General features: G+C 41.9%; 1 protein-coding gene across 1 annotated transcript; it reads right to left on the reverse strand.

The window, feature by feature from the left end:
- Nucleotides 1-1,155: 1,155 nt before the first annotated feature.
- On the reverse strand, nt 1,156-8,468 carry SPP1 (secreted phosphoprotein 1). Its single transcript, NM_001082194.1, is given in 7 exon segments — nt 1,156-1,963; nt 2,660-2,974; nt 4,303-4,344; nt 4,605-4,685; nt 7,147-7,185; nt 7,296-7,363; nt 8,394-8,468. Coding segments are annotated over 6 exon segments (936 nt in total). The 5' UTR covers nt 7,350-7,363; nt 8,394-8,468; the 3' UTR covers nt 1,156-1,558.
- Between the last annotated feature and the right edge of the window lie 9,869 nt (nt 8,469-18,337).

Raw genomic sequence — 18,337 nt, forward strand, 5'->3', positions numbered from 1 at the left:
TATTTTTAAAATTATCTGGGAGTGATCAGAATAGTTATGGGATCTAGAATGGCATATGTCCTAAACAGCACTCTGGCCTCAGAATCAGCCCTTAAGGCATGTGGATCTGGCTGAAAAGCCCATGAGAGTATTTCAGGCATGGAAAGCCAAGACACTCTGGCAAAACAAACAAACAAACAAAAAAACAAAAAAACCCCCACCTAAATGAAAGATCTCCGTGAGTGAGATCCCAGTGGAAAGAACGGGGCCATCAAAGAAGGAGGTATCTTTCTCTGAAGGGAGGAGAGAACTTCCACTTTGACTATGACCTTGTCTAAATATGATCAGAGTCGGTGAACTCAAAAGGCTTCCATAGCCTTGGCAACTCATGACAAGAGCCTAGGGTGATTACTGAGGCCATAAACAAGAGTGTCAATTTGTTAAGTCAACAACAGGAGTCACTGTGTACTTATTCCTCATGTAGGATCTCTGTCCTTAATGTGCTGTACATTGTGATTTAATGCTATAACTAGTACTCAAACAGTACTTTTCACTTTGTGTTTCTATGTGGGTGCAAACTGTTGAAATCTTTACTTAATGTATGCTAAACTGATCTTCTGTATATAAAGAGAATTGAAAATGAATCTTGATGTGAATGGAACGGGAGAGGGAGCGGGAAAGGGGAGGGTTGTGGGTGGGAGGGAAGTTATGGGGGGAAGCCATTGTAATCCATAAGCTGTACTTTGGAAATGTATATTCATTAAATAAAAGTTAAAAAAAAAAGAATAGTTATGGGATCTATACAAGGTTTCATCAAGGACAGGAAAGCACATTAATGGAGTAGCAATTACTGAGCACATTAATGGGTAGTAATGGGAAACAAAATTGATTTCTGATTGCATCTAGGCTTTCAGTGATTTATCCATTAGCTTTGTTAAAATTAGAAAACAGCCCTTTCTCCTGGGTGGCTGTGGCCTCTGGCTGGAGGAGTTCCAACTGAACTTCAACTCCCCTCGCCCCCTGTCTCCCTGGCGGGGAACTGCAGCTCCATCAGTAAACTGAACAGCTGATCTCGCTGATCTCCCAGGACCTAGATTGCTCTCTACTCAGTCCCCTTTTGTTAATTCCCACAGCTGTGGGAAACCCCCCAAGGAAAGCATCTGATATCACCAAACTCTCATTACACTCAAGATAAAGATTTATTCACAGCAAAAATCACAACAAAATATACACTAATTTGAAAAACAAAAGACGATAATGACATAAAGTGTTACATCCTTCTCCATAAGTTTCTACTCATAAAATACAACCAAACATTAAAATGCATTGATAGTTTGCATTTCTTCTGTGGGGAGAACTTAGACAAAATGCTGGAGCTTTTATTTTATGAAGGAGTTAACACGAAACAACAAACTACACTACTGATTAAAAACATTCTCTATTTCCAGATTCACTTACGTATACATTCATCCACCAAAATGAGAAATCAGCATTTCATATTGGCTGGCATCTTGCTATCATGTATTTTTTTTTCTTTTTACTAGAAGCAAAATCAGAAATTAGGCTTTCCTTCTCTTTTTTAATTGATCTCCGAAGATGTACTATCTAATTCATGAGAAACACGGAGTTGTCTGTGCTCTTCATCCTCTTCACTCTTCGGCTCGATGGCTAGCTTGTCTTCGTGGCTGCGAAATTCACGGCTCTGGGATTCCTGGCTGACTTTGGAACTTTCCTGACTATCGATGCTGTGGGAATGTTCCACGCTGTTATCATTGGCCTCGCGCTTATATTGTCTGGCCTGCTCGTGACTTTGGGTTTCCACGCTGTGGTCATCCACCTGGCTTACATCATGGCTGTCCTTCTCCTGGCTGTCCCAATCAGAAGGTACATTCAGGTGCTGAGCCACTGGGATGGCCCTGGGTGTATCATCCAAGTCCTCGCTGTCCACGTGTGAGCTGAGGTCTTCCTCTGAAGCACCAGGATACTAATAGGAGCACAAACAGAAATAGAAGTATTTGGACAGCCACGGGGGAGACATTGTCATTCCTTTCAGCTTTCTAACTTCTAGATCAAATTATACTGAAAATTGTCTAAATTTGGTTGAATTAAAAAAAAATACCAGCATGCTACTTTGTACTTTACGCAGCCTTTTCATGTCAGTCATATCCTTAATTTAATAGGTACATCACCTATATATCATAAGGCCTGGGAAATAGGTCTCACTATCTGTTTTACTTAAAGGCAGAGTGAATTAAAAGTTAAAATGTAAAGTGCATAGTCACTGACAAACTATGTCAAATCCAGACCCTCTGACTGAAGGCTCAGTGTAATTTGCAGCTCTATAATTCCTCAGTGGTAACTAACCTCAAAACACAACCCTTATGTATTAAAACCAATTATAGTTTTCCAAAATTTTTTTGGGGGGGGTCCAAAAAAACTGAGCACAATAAATGCTTTAGAACAAGAATTCGAAAAAATAGAATTTTGTGTGAGACAACATGAGGGGAAAATCACATAAACTTAAACAAAACCCACCAAGTGGAAGAAGGTTTCACCTCAGTGTCAAGAAAAGTTACTAACAAACATTTGCTTGCTGAATGCAAGAATGAATGTGTAGACTCTGGTTTCCTAGAGCTGAGCTCTGGTCACAATCATCAGACGTGCTTGTTAAAAGATTTACCTGGGCATTAGAGACGTGGAACATCTTAGATTTTGACCTCTTCAGTCTGTAAGCCACACTGTCACCACGGCCGTCGTATATTTCTACTGTGGGAACGACTTCAGTGAAAACTGTGGTTGCTGCATCCTCAGTGGGGTACACAGTGACTTCATCAGACTCATCAGATTGGTGGGACTCGTCGGAGTGGTGAGAGTCATCGGGGTGGTCGGCATCGTCGGATTCATTGGAGTCCTGGTTATCCACGTGGTCATCGTCCTCATCCTCATCAATATCATCCACGTGGTCATGGCTTTCAATGGACTTACTCGGGAGGGTCTGAAAATCAGGTTGGCACAGGAAGTTAGTCTATGGGCTTTTATTTTTCCTTAGGCTTTAAATGCATTAGTATTCTACTGTCTTCCTTTTACTGATTTTCAGAATCTTTGCACCCACAGTATACTCCATGGCTTTTAGGCACCAAAGTGGTCATGTTGTAACGTCTTCTTTATTGCAAGGATAACTAGAATAATATTCTCAGGTACTTTTCTTGCTTTTCAATAAAAATGTTTTCATAGATCTCTTTGACTCATAAATATAACATTCATATTGATAAAAACATTTCTTGTACATATTAGATATTATTTTACTAAATTCAATAATGCAATAGATACTGATACAGAGTTGTGAGAATTCCCAAGAGTTCAGAGCATTCATATTTTAATGCATGTGTCAAAGCCGATAACTGACTCCCTTCTATAGGGATAATCGAAAGGTGACCTTGTTATGCATGTGTGGGTGAACTGCAGCTCAATATGAACCAGTTAGTCTAATATGGTTCAAATCCGCAAGTACAATGAATCATTTATCTAAATAGCATATTCAAACTGAATCTTAAGGAAAATAACATTAAAAGAAATACAATTCCATTTATTTATTTAAGAGCCAGGGAGAGAAGGGGAGGTGGGGCGCTTGCTCCCATCTACCAGCTCACTCCTCAAATGCCTGCAGTGGCCAGGGACGAACTGAACCAAAGCCGGGATCCAGTAACTCAATCCAGGTCCCTCATGTGGGTGGCAGGAGCCCACTAATTTGGGCCATCATTGTTGCCTTCCAGGGTCTACACTAGCAGGAAGCTGGCATGAGGAACCAGTGCCTGGTATCAAACTCAGGTACCCCAGTATGGGACACAGGCATCTGAACCACCATCTTAACTGCTAGGCTGAATACCTGCCCCAGAAAATCCTTGTAATTCATTCCTTTGCTCAGCAAGGCATACTAATAATCCTAATGAACAGAATAATTGTCAAGTAAACTCTTATGTTAGGAACAGAAACCCTCCCGGATACACTCTTGGCCTTGGAAGGCATTGATTAGATACCTTTAGATATTAGATAAGACATCTACAAAACACCATAAATGCATTGCAAGAGGCTGAGTGTTTCAAATAGCAGGCATTATTAACATTTCCTGCAACACTAAACTTATCTGAAGAAATATAGTATTAATGACATTTAATAGATACATGTTTTCTTTCTGAGCAAGTTTTAGGACTGATGTTTTCCCGAGAAATTTGCTAATGGAATTTCTTTAGAAGAGAGGCCCTGCAATGGGTTTTCCTGTCTCTGTAAGGTGTAATGCTTCCTAAACTGAATGTGAGACCTCACCTCTTGTTTAAGGTCATCCTTTTCTTCTGAGGACATAGCATTCTGAGGAAAGAAGGGCATGTATCAGTATACATCGTATATCCATAGCGTTTGATTCAAAAATTAGTCTTTCCGACCCAAAGCAAGCATTATATTTCAATCTCATTGGTCATTGCCTTAGTACAGGAAGAAACCAATGTGGCAGATCAATTGGTCTCTTAAGTACACATTTATCAAAAGGCAGGAATGATCCATTTATCCAGCCCCGGTGGCCTGCTTGGAAGCTGTCTTTTGTTGTTTAGTTTTAAGAAGTTTAAAAATACCTGCGGTGTTAGGAGATTCTGCTTCTGAGATGGGTCAGGGTTTAGCCATGTGGCCAGAGCATCCGGGTGTTTGTGGTAAAGCTGTCAAAAGAAGTTGCATGCTTGTCATTATTAATGAAAGAAACAAAGGTCTATAAGAGATCACCTGAAAAAACAGCTATGCTTCACTGAGCCTCTGGATGGACAGACACAGTATGCATTCATGTAGTCAGCCAGAGACTTAGAGTCTGTTTTTATAATTTAGTTTGCTTGCAGATTCATGCATTGAACTCCTAGTAGCACTTGCCGTGGGCCAGTTATTCTTTTCACCTGCTTTACAAATATGAATTCATTGCGGCTTCTCAGCTGCCTGCAGGACAGGCATCGCGAGTTTGCCCATTCCACACATCAGGAAACAGCCACAGTGAGCTAAGTCGTAGTAAGGGGTAGAGCTCAAACCCAGGCACACTGGCTGTTAACACTGATCCTAATACTGTGCTTTCCTGTCCTGTCTTTGCCGACTGGATTTTCAGCTCAGATAAAGAACTGGAAGCAGGGATGCCTGGAATTACAGCCGATCTTCCTTGTTTCCCTTTTGTGGAGCAAGGAGAAACTCCCTAAGGCTGCTCGTATGGTATCCACTAGCCACACATGGCTATTTCAGTATAAGTTAATTAATATGAAAAAAATAGGGTGCTAGATCATGTCCTGGCTGCTCCACTTCTGATCCAGCTCCCTGTTAATAGTCTAGAAAAAGCAGCAGATGATGATTTAAATACTTGAGCCCTAGCCACCCACATGGGAGGACCTGGAAGAAGCTCCTGGCTCCTGGATTCCACCTGGCCCAGCCCTGGCTGTTGTGACCATTTGGGGAATGGATTTTTTTTTTTTGACAGGCAGAGTTAGACAGTGAGAGAGAGAGACAGAGAGAAAGATCTTCCTTCTGTTGGGTCACCCCCAAATGGCCGCTACAGCCAGTGTACTGCGCTGATCTGAAGCCAGGAGCCAGGTGCTTCCTCCTGGTCTCCCATGTAGGTGCAGGACCCAAGCACTTGGGCCATCCTCCACTGCCTTCCCGGGCCACAGCAGAGAGCTGGACTGGAAGAGGAGCAAGCGGGACAGAATCCGGCACCCCAACTGGGACTAGAACCCGGGGTACCGGCGCCGCAGGGCGGAGTATTAGCCTAGTGAGCTGCAGTGCCGGCCAGGGAATGGAACCCAATTCAGCTCTCTCAAGAGTGGCAGGGATCCAATCCCTTGAGCCATCATTGCCACCTACCAGGGTCTGTATAAGCCGTTAAGTTGGAATCAGAAGCTGGGATGGGGCATTAAACTCAGGCACTCTGAGATGGAACATGGAGTCTTTACCCAGCATCTTAACCACCAGGCCAATGCGGTGCCATAGTCACATTCTGAGTGCTCAGTAGCCATGTGTGTCCAGTGGCTGTCTTATCAGACAGTACAAAATATATCAACATTGTTGCACAAGAATTCTATTTTTCTAAGCCGCCAGAGACTTATTTGTCTAGAAAATGACTATAATATGCTAGGGGAGAGAGAGCAAGAGAGAGAATTTCTCCTAGCAATGGTACATGACTTTAGTGACATAATGTCATGGCCTATGTGCCTTTCATCAATGTACCCTTGCCAGATTTTATTCTGTTTTAAAAGGCACCAGTTCTTTCCTTGAATAGTATGGCTTGTACCTTCTTTGGAGATGTTAGCTTTTCTACTTTGTTATTGTGATTCTATCTGTGTTCGCAAATCAACAGACACATGTACACACATGCACAGCCACACACACACACACACACACACACAGAGCACCTCTCTTCATGTCTTCATTAAGCAGTCTAATGGCCGTGACCCTAGGCAACTCTGCATTGGCCTCTATTCTATTCATCTGGAATTGAACTCTGTGTGCCTTTTTGTCCAAGCTTCTCAGAACAAGGCCCATTTGTTGTGTGGCTGGCACAGCTTCATCTATTGTGGAGGGGCAGGTACCTCTAGGGTGTTGGTCAAATCATTATAATAGTTTGGTTTGGTCTTATGCTTGGTTTGAAAAATGTGATCTAAAGTCAGCTGACAAGCACAATAGATACAAACAGCACAAGTAGACCTTCTTTGCACAATGGGCGTCCTACAAATTTCTTAGGCGATATTGTGGTCAGACAACAGTCCTGAGCCATAGCCAAGGTGAATTTCAAACATAGCTTTCCCCTAAGTAAAGCAAAGGATGGAATTTTCTGCTTCTAGAAAAGCAGGTTGACTCATGGAAAGAAAGTCACACCACTTCATGGAATTCACTTCACATGTGATTATGACCCAGATAATTATTTTATCATGTTAAAACAAGCCCAGCTTGCTTTTAAGAACACGCATTTATCAAAAACTATACTGTGCTTAGGTTGGGTCTAGATTCATAACAGAGGTCAATTAGCAGGGTTGTAAATGAATGGGCTTGACCATGAAGGTAAGTCAAATTGCAACAAAGATGTTTGGCTACTCCTGGCAATGAATACATGACCAATCTCACTAGATGACAGACTTCAAAGGTGCTTACCTGCTTTTCCTCGGAGCTGCCCGAATCAGCGTGTTTAACCTTTCAAACAGAAAAGAGGAAGCAACGTTACTGCGGGATTGTGTTCTAGCACAAGAAGGCACCCAGTTCACTTATTCCTGTGAATTTCCTGTAAGAGTAGCAGCACTCACCGGGAGGGCGTAGGCCATGCCCAAGAGACAAAAGCAAATCACGGCGATTCTCATGGTGGTGATTGTTCCTGCAAAATATTTTGTAAGAACAGCTTCATAGGTTAAAATGTAAAAATCTGCCACATTACAAAATAATCAACAATCACAAGTAAAACATTCTGTTGAATGTATTCTACTTGTTGGACTAACTCGTCTGTTTGTAACATGGTCTTTGGAATTCATGTTTGTCACTTCCATTTTCCACTTCACTGTTAGACAAGTGAGAGGGGAATTTTACAAGTCTCCATTTTATTCAGTTTTTAATTTAGAGTTCCAGAGATTATATCACCCCTACTCGATATCTAAACCTAAAAGCATTATCAACAGAAATTTAATTAAAATAATAAGCACGCATGGGAGTACCTAATATTCAGAGAAGAAAAACACAAAGGGCAAAAAAAAAATGAAAGAAATTTGCTGTCCCCATTTCTCCAGCATGCATTTAAAACACATTCTTACACCCAAATTATTAAGAAGCTGCTGCTTAGTTGAATTATAGCTATCTTTCAAGTTAGTTATTTAGGTAAGGTAGTCTAGAAGTTTGAAATGAAGAAGAAAATAGTGAAAGCATACAGGTTTTAAAAAATTTCTTGTTGACATTTTTAACAGCTAAACACAGAAGTAAAATATGCAGAAAGGATTTTTTCCTTGAAAATGAGATAGACCAAATCATTTAAAAATAGCATTATCAGTGGTTTACAATAGCACAAAAGATTATTCTTTATTTAATGCCTCCACAGTCATCCAGCCATTTAAAAGACACACACTCATTCCAAGGGGGCATAGAATTTTACTTTTTTCTGACTGGAAGCAGTTGCTTCAGGTCTTTGGAGAATTCAATAGGTATGTTTCTAAGTTTTGCATTTGGCTTTCAAAATATCTGAGTACTTTGGTTCCAGACTTGTAACATATCTGATCTGCTTATTCAACAACACAAAAACTGCAGTCTAACTGTTACAGCATCACAGCTTAAACTATTTTCCTTACAACTTGAACTTGCCCATGAAATTCAACTGAAAGTATGGACAGCAACACAGTCGGAGCAGGCTGCAGGCTTACCTTGGTCGGCGTGTGGCTGAGAAGGCTGCAACTGGCCCGAGATGAGTCCAGTCCCAGAGGATGCTGCGCTCTCTGCCTCCTCCTGCTGCTGACAGCCGGAGCCTCTCGGGATTTAAATGCTGCTCCAACATCCTCCAGCAACACAGGGAGGCGGAGAGATGTGTCATGAGGTTGTTTGCCACAGCCCAGCCCACCTGCTCCCACACTTCCCCTTCTGGTTTTGTGGTTAGAAACAAAAAACAAAAGAAACCAAAATTGACACACACACACACACACACACACACGCACTTATGCACAATGTTAACTGGCTTTGCCATTTACTGGAATGGCATTCGGACTCCTGGAAGAGCACTTAGGGGTCTCCTAAAAGAAAGGGAAAGTAACTAGTTCTTACAGAGATTTTATTTATAATTTCTGAGTTAGGCGAAAAAATACGCATGTAAATCAGCCTGGAATGAAATGAAATAGAAAGGGCTTTTGTTTCCCCAAGTAATAGATGAAGGTGATATCCGCAACCACAGTTGCCGTTCTGTTTCCTGAAGAACTCGAAGGCCACTGTCGAGGCCCAGCGAGAGGAAGCGTCCCTCTGTCCCTTTCTACTCAAGCTCCGTTTTGTGACTTCAAGTCAGCAGCAGCTTGTCATTTAGATGAACGATCTTAGTGACACTGAGGTCCCTATTCATGCTCGTTCCGTTGGAAGACTTGCAGTGACCTTTCAAAGACATGGATTTTTGTTGCACGGTCTGAATTGTTCAGAGGTGATGAATCTGGTAAATACGTATAAAAACCGCACCAACTAAGAGAGTGAGCGGCGATTTACGGTGGATGCTGCAGCAGTCAGGGCCGTGTCTGACCGAGAGCAGGATGACCGCCTGAGAGGGCTGCTTCAGGAGCCGCGCTGCGGCCTTGAACCCTGCTCCGTCTAGAGTTGCTGGCCTGACCTTGGACACATCACTAGGCTATCTATACCTGTATTCCTCATCTGTGAAATGCAGACCCTGTTAACCCAGCTCCTGGAACTTTTGAGAGGTTTACATGAGTCAGTATATGTACAAATAACAATGTTGGGTATGCATTAGAGGCAAACGCCCTAGTGTGTTTTTCAATTGAAAAATACAGATTTTTTATTTATCAGAGAGAGAGAGAGAGAGAGAGAGAGAGATCCCATTTGCTGCTTTACTCTACAAATGCCTGCAATGACCAAGACTGGGCTGAGGCTGAAGCCAGGAGCCAGGACAACAATCCAAGTTTCCCACGTGGGTGGCAGGAGCCCAGTTGCTGGAGCCCTCTCTGCTGCCTCTCGGGGTCTGCACTGATGGGAAGCTGGCATCAGGAGCCAGAGCTGGCGCTCCAGTGTCGGATGTGAGCTTGACAGCTAGACCAAGGGCCTGCCCCAGGCTATGCATATGTTAAGGGAAGATTAGATTTCTGAATTGTGTTTTTTTCCCAGTTTTTCTTCCAAAATATATGAATTTGGTTATTTAATGAGAAAAAAATAATTTGTATATTCAAAAGCTTTACTGGATATCTACACATTATTTGAGAGAAGAAAATTACAGTTCAATTCTGAATACTGGGGTAGAATAGAAAGGTAGCAGATATTTAATATCATTTCTAGATTACGTTTCCTCTTTCGGAAGTTACTTAGCTGTGAAATGAGGATTGAAACTTTCATTTATCCTACACGTCCATTGCAAGCATCATATGTGAGTTGAGATTAAAAATAAAATGATGCTATTTATTATTAGTTCCAAGGTGTCAGTCCTATTTACAAATATTTCTTTTAATATAAATATAGATTAAATTTCTTGCAGTGTTATTAGTATAACTAATTTGTAGGTTTAATTAACATTTGGTCATGGTGGGGTTACGTCCCTTTTAAATTGGTTGTGTTCCAAATGAGTTGGTATTGTTAATTTGTAGCTTATAAACACACACTTAAATAATCAACATGGCAGTTAGCTCTATAACATATAAAAGACACAGGTTTTAGAGTTGCAAAATAGATTTCTTATTTCTGCTTTTAAAAATGATTTGTTTTTTCCCTTTAAACACATTACCCACATGAGCTTGTCATGTTGTCGTTTTAGTGGAGGGAAGTCCACAAATTCTAAAAACAACAAGATTTCCACAGGATTTGCTGTCGTTTACTCTGTGGCCAAGGGGATGATTCAATATGAATTTGGAGAGTTATAGGAATAGAGGTTGTTGGCGCCCAGCCATCGTGGGAGGAACCCTGTGACCCTTCTCAGGACTCTTGTGGGCATAGCTACAGAGTACCACAGGGTGGCAGCCTTTGTGAAAAGGACTCCAGGTCTCAGTCCGATTCTAGCACTTTCCTTCTTCCATCAGGGTAGAACATCCGTGCATTTTACGACAGAAATGCCTCACAGCTGTGAAGCCTCCATTTCCTAGAATGCTGGATGAGGAAGTATTTCCCAGCGGCAATGCACTACGCAGTCAGGGACAGGGACCAGGAGAAGCGAGGCGTTCTTGTTCTGCTCTGTTGGTGCCTTCAGCAATCCCAGGTAGACCCTGTTGTCCTAGTTCCCCCTTGCCTACACTCACCTGAAGGTTACCAACTCGAGGTCTCACTCCCAGTACAGCCTTGAGAATTCACGCTTGAAGAATGTGTCTGGGATGCTTCCAATCTGAACAATGATTTGTAATGGGAGACGATTCTGTAATGTCTGGAACGGACAGTGTGTTCTTCTGATTTCTGAGGGGGATTCACATTTCTTGCTTTTTGTACACAAACTTTTGCTGACATTTTTTCTGAGTAGGATTTTTCAATTGTCAGAATTAACATGCTGAATAATTTAAATCACAGAGGCTTGATCTGTAATGTTGCCATTCTTGTTTAGTCTAATGGTTGTTTGTTAGAATTGAAAGGTCAGACTCTCCAAATGTTCTATAAATCCATGTAGGAAGAAAAATTCAAAGGGTGATTTGTGATCTGAAAATACTAGATACTTAAAAAATTCATGGAAAATGGAATTAAAAGAGAAGTTTTTTGGTGCAAAAATGTGAAGTTTGTGCATTGAGGGACTTTCAAAAAGTTCATGGAAAATGCATTATGAATAAAACTGTATATATTTTGATTTTGCACCAAAATAACCTTATTTTAACCTTATTTTTCCTTCCCTTGCCCATGATTTCATGGGTCCTGTATAAAGATACTTTAAAAAGTTCACGGTCACTCACTGTTCATAAGGAAGAGATATTTTGTGACAATGAGCAACCAGTAAGAGGCATTTTGCAGGATGCATTTGAGGGGAGATCAAGATCAATTTATGAGAACTCTTACTTAATATCTGGTGGTTGAGTAACTTTTGGTAGAGAACTTATAAGGTTTATATAAAAAGGTGATCATTTCTATGTAGAACAGAAAATCAGAAGTAAGAGTAAAAAAAAAAAACTAGACAAAGAAGCAGCTAAATATATACATATGGCGATAGGGACCAAAGTATTTGAACAATTACTTCTGCCTTTCAGGTGCACTTTTTTTTTTTTTTTTTTAAAGATTTTGGTTTTGTATTTGAATGGTAGAGTAGACAGAGAGAGGGAGAGACAGAGCGAGAGGTCTTCCATCTGCTGGTTCACTCCCCAAATGGCTGCAAACTGGAGCTAGGCCAATCTGAAGCCAGGAGCCAGGAGCTTTTCCTGGGTCTCCTATGTGGGTACAGGGGCCCAAGAACTTAGGCCATCTTCTACTGCTTTCCCAGGTCATAGCAGAGAGCAAGATTGGAAGAGAAGCAGCCAGGATGTGAACCAGGGCCCATATGGGATGCCAACGCCACAGGTAGAGGCTTAGTCTACTATGCCACAGCACTGGACCCCAGGGTGCACATTAACAGGAAGCTGTAATTGGAAGCAGGATTCAGACCCATGTTCTCCAATATAGAATGCGGTAATCCTCAAACACATTTTTTTTTCTTTTTCTTTAAAGATTATCTTGTTCTCCCTTGCCCACAGCAGGGCCCAAGAACTTGAGCCATCATCTGCTGCCTCCAAAGATACATTAGTAGGAAGGTGGATCGGAAGTGATGGCAGCATATGACCCCAGGGACCCCATATGGGATCTGTGTATGACCCAAATGCACCTTATCTGCCCTGCTACTCCACAACACCCACCAGGAAGCAGGGTATTAGCTGCGGCAGAAAACATCTGTCCCCTGATAATTATTTTCAATCACTCTCACAAAGCTGCAAATTAAGCAACTTCTCTGGATCCTGTTAAAAGTAGCTCACAGCATGAATAGCCAGCTCACACCTGAGAACTTCTGTGCCCAGAAGACTGATCAGGTGAAACTATTTCTTACATAACATGAGGTCTGATGGGGTCTAGCCTACTTCCAACTCTCTAGCCTTGTTTTTCACCAACTCCTCTCCTTGTACTCTCTAACAAGCCTCGTGGGGTTCAAGTCTCTGTACCTTTGCTTACATTGCATGGTCCTCATGTCTGGAATATCCCTTTAGTTCATCCAAGCTTGCTACTGAAATGGTCACACATCTCTCTAGGAGTAGCTCATGTCAAGCATCAAAGCATCCTCTAAAAGCATTTTAAATTCTGAATTGGTAGAACTAACCTCTCCCACCTTTGTGTGCCTCATGCACCGTGCACTTGATCTAGCATAGCACCTAGGATATCTTATTGCCTCATATGTTTGTCTCCTTACACTGAAAGGTAAACTTCTTGCAAGGTAAGGCTGGGGTTTATTCACATCTGGATCCAGATTCCTGCTGGGTAGTCAATATTTGATGGGGCAAATGAACAAAGGAGTGTTATTTTAATAATGCTTAATCCCATGGAAGTGACATGTAACATTTGCATTTAATTTCAACTCCAAGGAGCTGGAATATTGCTGGGTTCTTGAAATGATTTATATAAATTTTAAAAAATACCTTTGCAGAATGTGAAGAATCTGGATTTTCTCCCTCTCCCTTCTCCCCTTTTCTCTGGGGTTCTGAAATTTCTTTACATTTATCTGGGTCTCCCATTCCTTATTAGAGTTAACCTGGATCACTTACCAGGTCAGTTTCAGCTCTAAAATTCTGTGATTTTTATGTTTCTGCTTTAAATTCATGAGGAATCAAATATTGACATTACAATGGGAAGAGCAAATGGGTTATAGAAAGAGAGGTGGCACGGAGAATGTGAGAGAGGTTCAAGCCAAAGACCAGGAAGGGAAAAATTTGCCACAAAGAATCTCCAGTAGAGCTACAGGTGGTGAAAGTTGAAGAGTTGAGATGTGTTTAAGCAAAATACCATGTGTGTTCACTATACTGGAAGTCACAGGTAAACACTGAGGAGTATTCCATTAGCAAAAATAAAGCTTTCTTTAAAGGAGGGAAATCACTCCCAGCATCCCACTTTAGGAAGTCAGTCTTTCATGTACTGGAGATTTGCTATCCTTTCCTCCCACAATTCCACACGATGGGTTTTCTAGACACATTTTCTCACTGTGGGTCACATGCGTGTCTTTCAGGTTCCCTTGCACCAGTGGTGGGAGGCTGAGGAGAAACTGGCTGAGGAGGCTTGCTGGCTTCTTTCCTGGAAAAGAATTCCTGTGGTTTTAGGGGCAGCTTCATGGTCAAACAGATCAGGCATATCGTAATCTGGAGATGTTTTTAGATTTTTCTTTCCCGTATTCACATCCTCTTCATTTACAGATATCTTTGTATGTCACTGGTCTAGACAACTTTGAATTTTACTTAGTACCTGATGGCATTGTTCAAGAGTTTATCCACAATCAAAGTTTGTAACCATATTTGTCCTACCACAATTTCTCTTGCTTGTTTTTTGTCCCTAAGAAATATTTCCTTATAATTGTTATGCCCTCTGTAGTAATAAAGAACAAAGCTTCTGCCTTAGCTTATTGAAGGAGAGATGTTAAAAATACTAATAGTAATTATAATAAGATAATGATAGCTGTCTATGTTTTAATGGAACACCTATGATGTAATAGATTTGAAAATAAACACTAGGTCTAATATTTCTAACAGCTATATGAATTCAGCTGTTAGGGCCTCCATTGTTTCAAATCATCATAATAGAAGCCATTTGCTCTGACAGTCACATCTGTTTACCTGTTTTTCTTTCATTCCTTGTAAAGACATCCAAGAATATATTTCTGGAGCCCATTCTGTGGTGTAGTAGGCTAAGCCTCCACCTGCGGTGCAGGTATCCCGTATGGGTGCCAGTTTGTGTCCTGGCTGCTCCTCTTCAGATCCAGCTTTCTGCTGATGGCCTGGAAAGGCAGTGGAAGATGATTCAAGTGGTTGGGCCCCTGCACCCACATGGGAGACCCAGAAGAAGTTCCTGGCTCCTGGCTCCTGGCTCCTGGCTTCAGATCAGCTCAGTTCCCGTCATTGGGGTCATCTGGGGAATGAACCAGCAGATGGAGGAAATTTCTCTCTATTTCTCCCTCTGTTTATATATGGCTCTACCTCTCAAATAAATAAAATCTTTACAAAGAAAAAACAAAAAAAATCTCTAAAAAATAGAGTATATTTTCAGGTCCAGCAGGGAACCAGATGAGGAGATGGTTAGTTATCTGCTAGAATTGGAAAAATCTTCTAAGATGCTCAGTTGCAATTCAGTTGAGGAACCTACATTTAGGGGGCAACTTCTAAGATGTGAATAAAAATCAGAGGCATCCAATTTTGGCCAAAGTTGGTTAAAATAAAAACCAAGCATAAATGAGAGCTATACATTATAATAAGATTGATGAGAGATAGCTTGTAGAATGAGTGAACAGTCTTGTCTCTAACAGGTTCAGCTCTAAGAATAAAGCAAAGCTTTGTTTTTCTACATAGCCCTCCTCCTCAGGTAGCATCATGCTGTGGCCTTGTGCCATTCAGGGAGGGAATGTTACATCCCTGCTGATCTCAGGCTGCTATGATCCATCAGTTCCAAACACAGCTACTGATTGAGGGCTAATATCACTAGCTTCATATTTAATACATATAATGGCCTTGAATATTAGCTGACTGTATTCTACACTTTGAACTGATTGCTCTATTTTAACAGGTACCATATATCTAGAGAAAGGCGCAATCCACAGCTGGCCTCAATCTTTCTCCATTTGAGTTCTTCATAGCATCTAGCATAACAACTGTGCCAGGCACCTCTGACCGGACACTGGAGGTCCAGCTTCTTCAGAGCAGCTTCTGGGAAGCAGCTGCCCAGCTGAAGCTGCACTTCTCATCATCCCCTGCACTTGGATGTGACCCTGTGATTTGTTCTTGCCGAAAGACTGTTGTCGCTCCCCCTCTTCGTGGAGGAGCAACACAGGACCCTGCGCTGTTCTTTCGTCTGCTCGGCCCTCCCCGGGTTTGCTGCTGGTTCTTCCCGGGTTGGCTACTATCCCTTCCACCTCCGTGGAAGGGCAGTTCCCCCTGGCCACATTCCCCACTTCCGCAGGGGAGCGGCACACCGCCGGCCGGCTCTCTCGGGGGCTGCACAGGTGTTCCCTCAGATGTTCCCCTTAGATGTTCCCCTTAGATGTTCCCGGTGCATGCCGTCTCTCTCCTCCTTTATAGTCCTCCTCCGCCAATCCTAACTCGGCTGCCCACACGCCGAGTACGCTGCTCTCCAATCAGGAGCAAGTCCTACAGTTTATTGGTTGAACCGGAGGCAGCTGTGCGGAAGCTGTTTACTTCTCTCCCAGCGCCATATTGTGGGAGAGCAGATGCATAGAATAAGTCTTAATTCCAGTAACTCAGTCCAGTCCGAATTGCTCCCCACAACTGTGAACTCAAGTGATGTGTTTTACTTTCAGGTTGATGTGCCTAAAAGCTAAGTGTGCCTCCTCCGCAGTCCTCTTCCTCACATTTTGGCTAAATGGGGAGGTCTCTGAAGCATTTTTGGAGGTCAAGTTTCCAAGGAAGTCATAGTTTGAGCTGTCTGCTAGCCAAGAACCCTGTTATTAGGTGCTTCATGAGGGAGAACTACGCTTCTATTGCTGTAAGGATCTTGGTGTCTGTTACAATAGCAGGTGTTACCTTAATTAATGCAATATCATACACATAATATTGCTCAAACCACAGCTTTTGAATCCTAGTATCTATGTTCCAGATCACCAGACCCCAAAGAGTAAGTTTAAATTATAATGCCATAACTTTATACATACGTATTTTCTATTAATTTTTACTTACCTATTTTGAAATGCAAAATAAGCCCATATGAGGTTAATATGCTAAAAATTGGGTGTGATTATTTTATATATTAAATATGTAATTCATTTAATTTCATATGGAGGTAGTGTGTAATATCAGTAAATATTAGTGACTAGGATAGCAGGTTCCTCTTGTCTGTTTTTGAAAACGTTTGTATTTATTTGAGAGGCAGAGTGACAGAGCACGAGAATGAGAGAGAGTGAGCAAGAGCAAGAGAGAAAGAGCTTCCATCACTCATTCACTCTCCAATTGGCTGTAATGCCTGGGCAGGGCCAGGCCCAAGTCAGGAGCCCAGAACTCAGTGTGGTTCTCCTACTAAGCAGCGGCTTATTCCACTCAGTGCCCACCGTTTTCTTGTCTGTTTTTGTTTATCCCACTTTTATCAGATTAGTCCGCTTTAGTACAGATTTAAGTGTCCTATGTTGGGAACCAGGGGACCTCACATTTGTGCTGTCTCTAGCACAGAAGTCCTTAAACATTGCTTAGATAGTTTGGCTCTGCAAAGGAGGAGGCTACAGCTTTTACCTCCTACTACACGGTAAATCAACCTGAGACTTCTGAATTGTTCACGCAGCATCCTTTGGTTTTACTCCTTAACGGAACTACCAGTTTTTGGGACACCTTTCACTTTTTGACCTGCACACCAAGGGGAAGACAGTGGCAGGTAGTGAGGAGAGTAAAATCGACCCATCCAGTTATAGCTGAGAACTAAGGGTCATGTTGTCTGCAGGCTTCGGGTGACTTCCGCTCACTGGCAGGGATGTGCTTACAGATTAATTTTAGTCTTGGTTGCCTCTCACCAGATCAAATATTGTGTGGGTGGTAAATTCTAGGAAACTTGAAGGATTTTAAAACACTCTGCCATCCTAATATGGGGATGGCCATAATTAGAGGGAAGAGTCAGTTACACTATAAACTGTTTATGGCTGGGAGCTGCAGTTCTGACCCTTTCCTGTACATTTCATTGCTATTCCCCAACCCTTGGTGGTCTCCTGGTGTGTGGAGGGCTTAGCCAGAGTTCTTAGTGAAGAAGTGAAAGAAGTTCTGCGTGGCTTCTGAGCAGAGCTGGTGCACCCACTCGTCTGGGCTGTGCAGGAAGTGCGGGCTGGGGTCATCAAGGGGCCTTTTTCTGCTTTTAGACAGTGCCAAGGCGTCTCAGATTGGGCTTCAGCTTTATTTTGGTTTTTGTGGAGGTGGTTCAGACACATGTAACATTGTGGTGTCTTGACCCCCACTGAGATTTTAAACATATATCTTGTTTCACCAATCTTGGTTTCTTAAGAATCCAGTTTTTATCTTACAGGTGATAATATTTCGAATTCAGAAGGAAAAGGATCTGAGACTTTCATTTACATCTTTTAATCTTTGACTCTTTGGGATGTGAATGAATTAAAATTGTACTTTTTAAAAAGAAGGCTAAAAAGTCCTACATGCAATAATTTATTCAAGAAAATCTACCTTACCTTCATGGTATTTTGTAAAATTGGGTAACTGATTTATTTCACATGGTCCTATTTTCTTTTTTTAAAACATATTTTAAAAAACTACGTTTTTATGTGTTTGAAAGGCAGAGAGAGAGAGAGAGAGAGAGAGAGGAGATAGGTAGATGATAGAGATCTTCCATCTATCGATTCACCCTGCAAATGCCCACAAAAGCCAGGGTTGCTGGGCCAGAGAAAACCCTGGAGCCAAGGACTTTATCCAGGTCTCCCATATAGGAGACAGGGACCCAACCCCTTGAACCATCACTGCTGCCTTCTAGG

Source organism: Oryctolagus cuniculus, chromosome 8 (assembly GCF_051225735.1).
Source record: "Oryctolagus cuniculus isolate XC-2025 breed Fujian yellow rabbit chromosome 8, ASM5122573v1, whole genome shotgun sequence".
In the NCBI taxonomy this organism is placed as follows: domain Eukaryota; kingdom Metazoa; phylum Chordata; class Mammalia; order Lagomorpha; family Leporidae; genus Oryctolagus; species Oryctolagus cuniculus.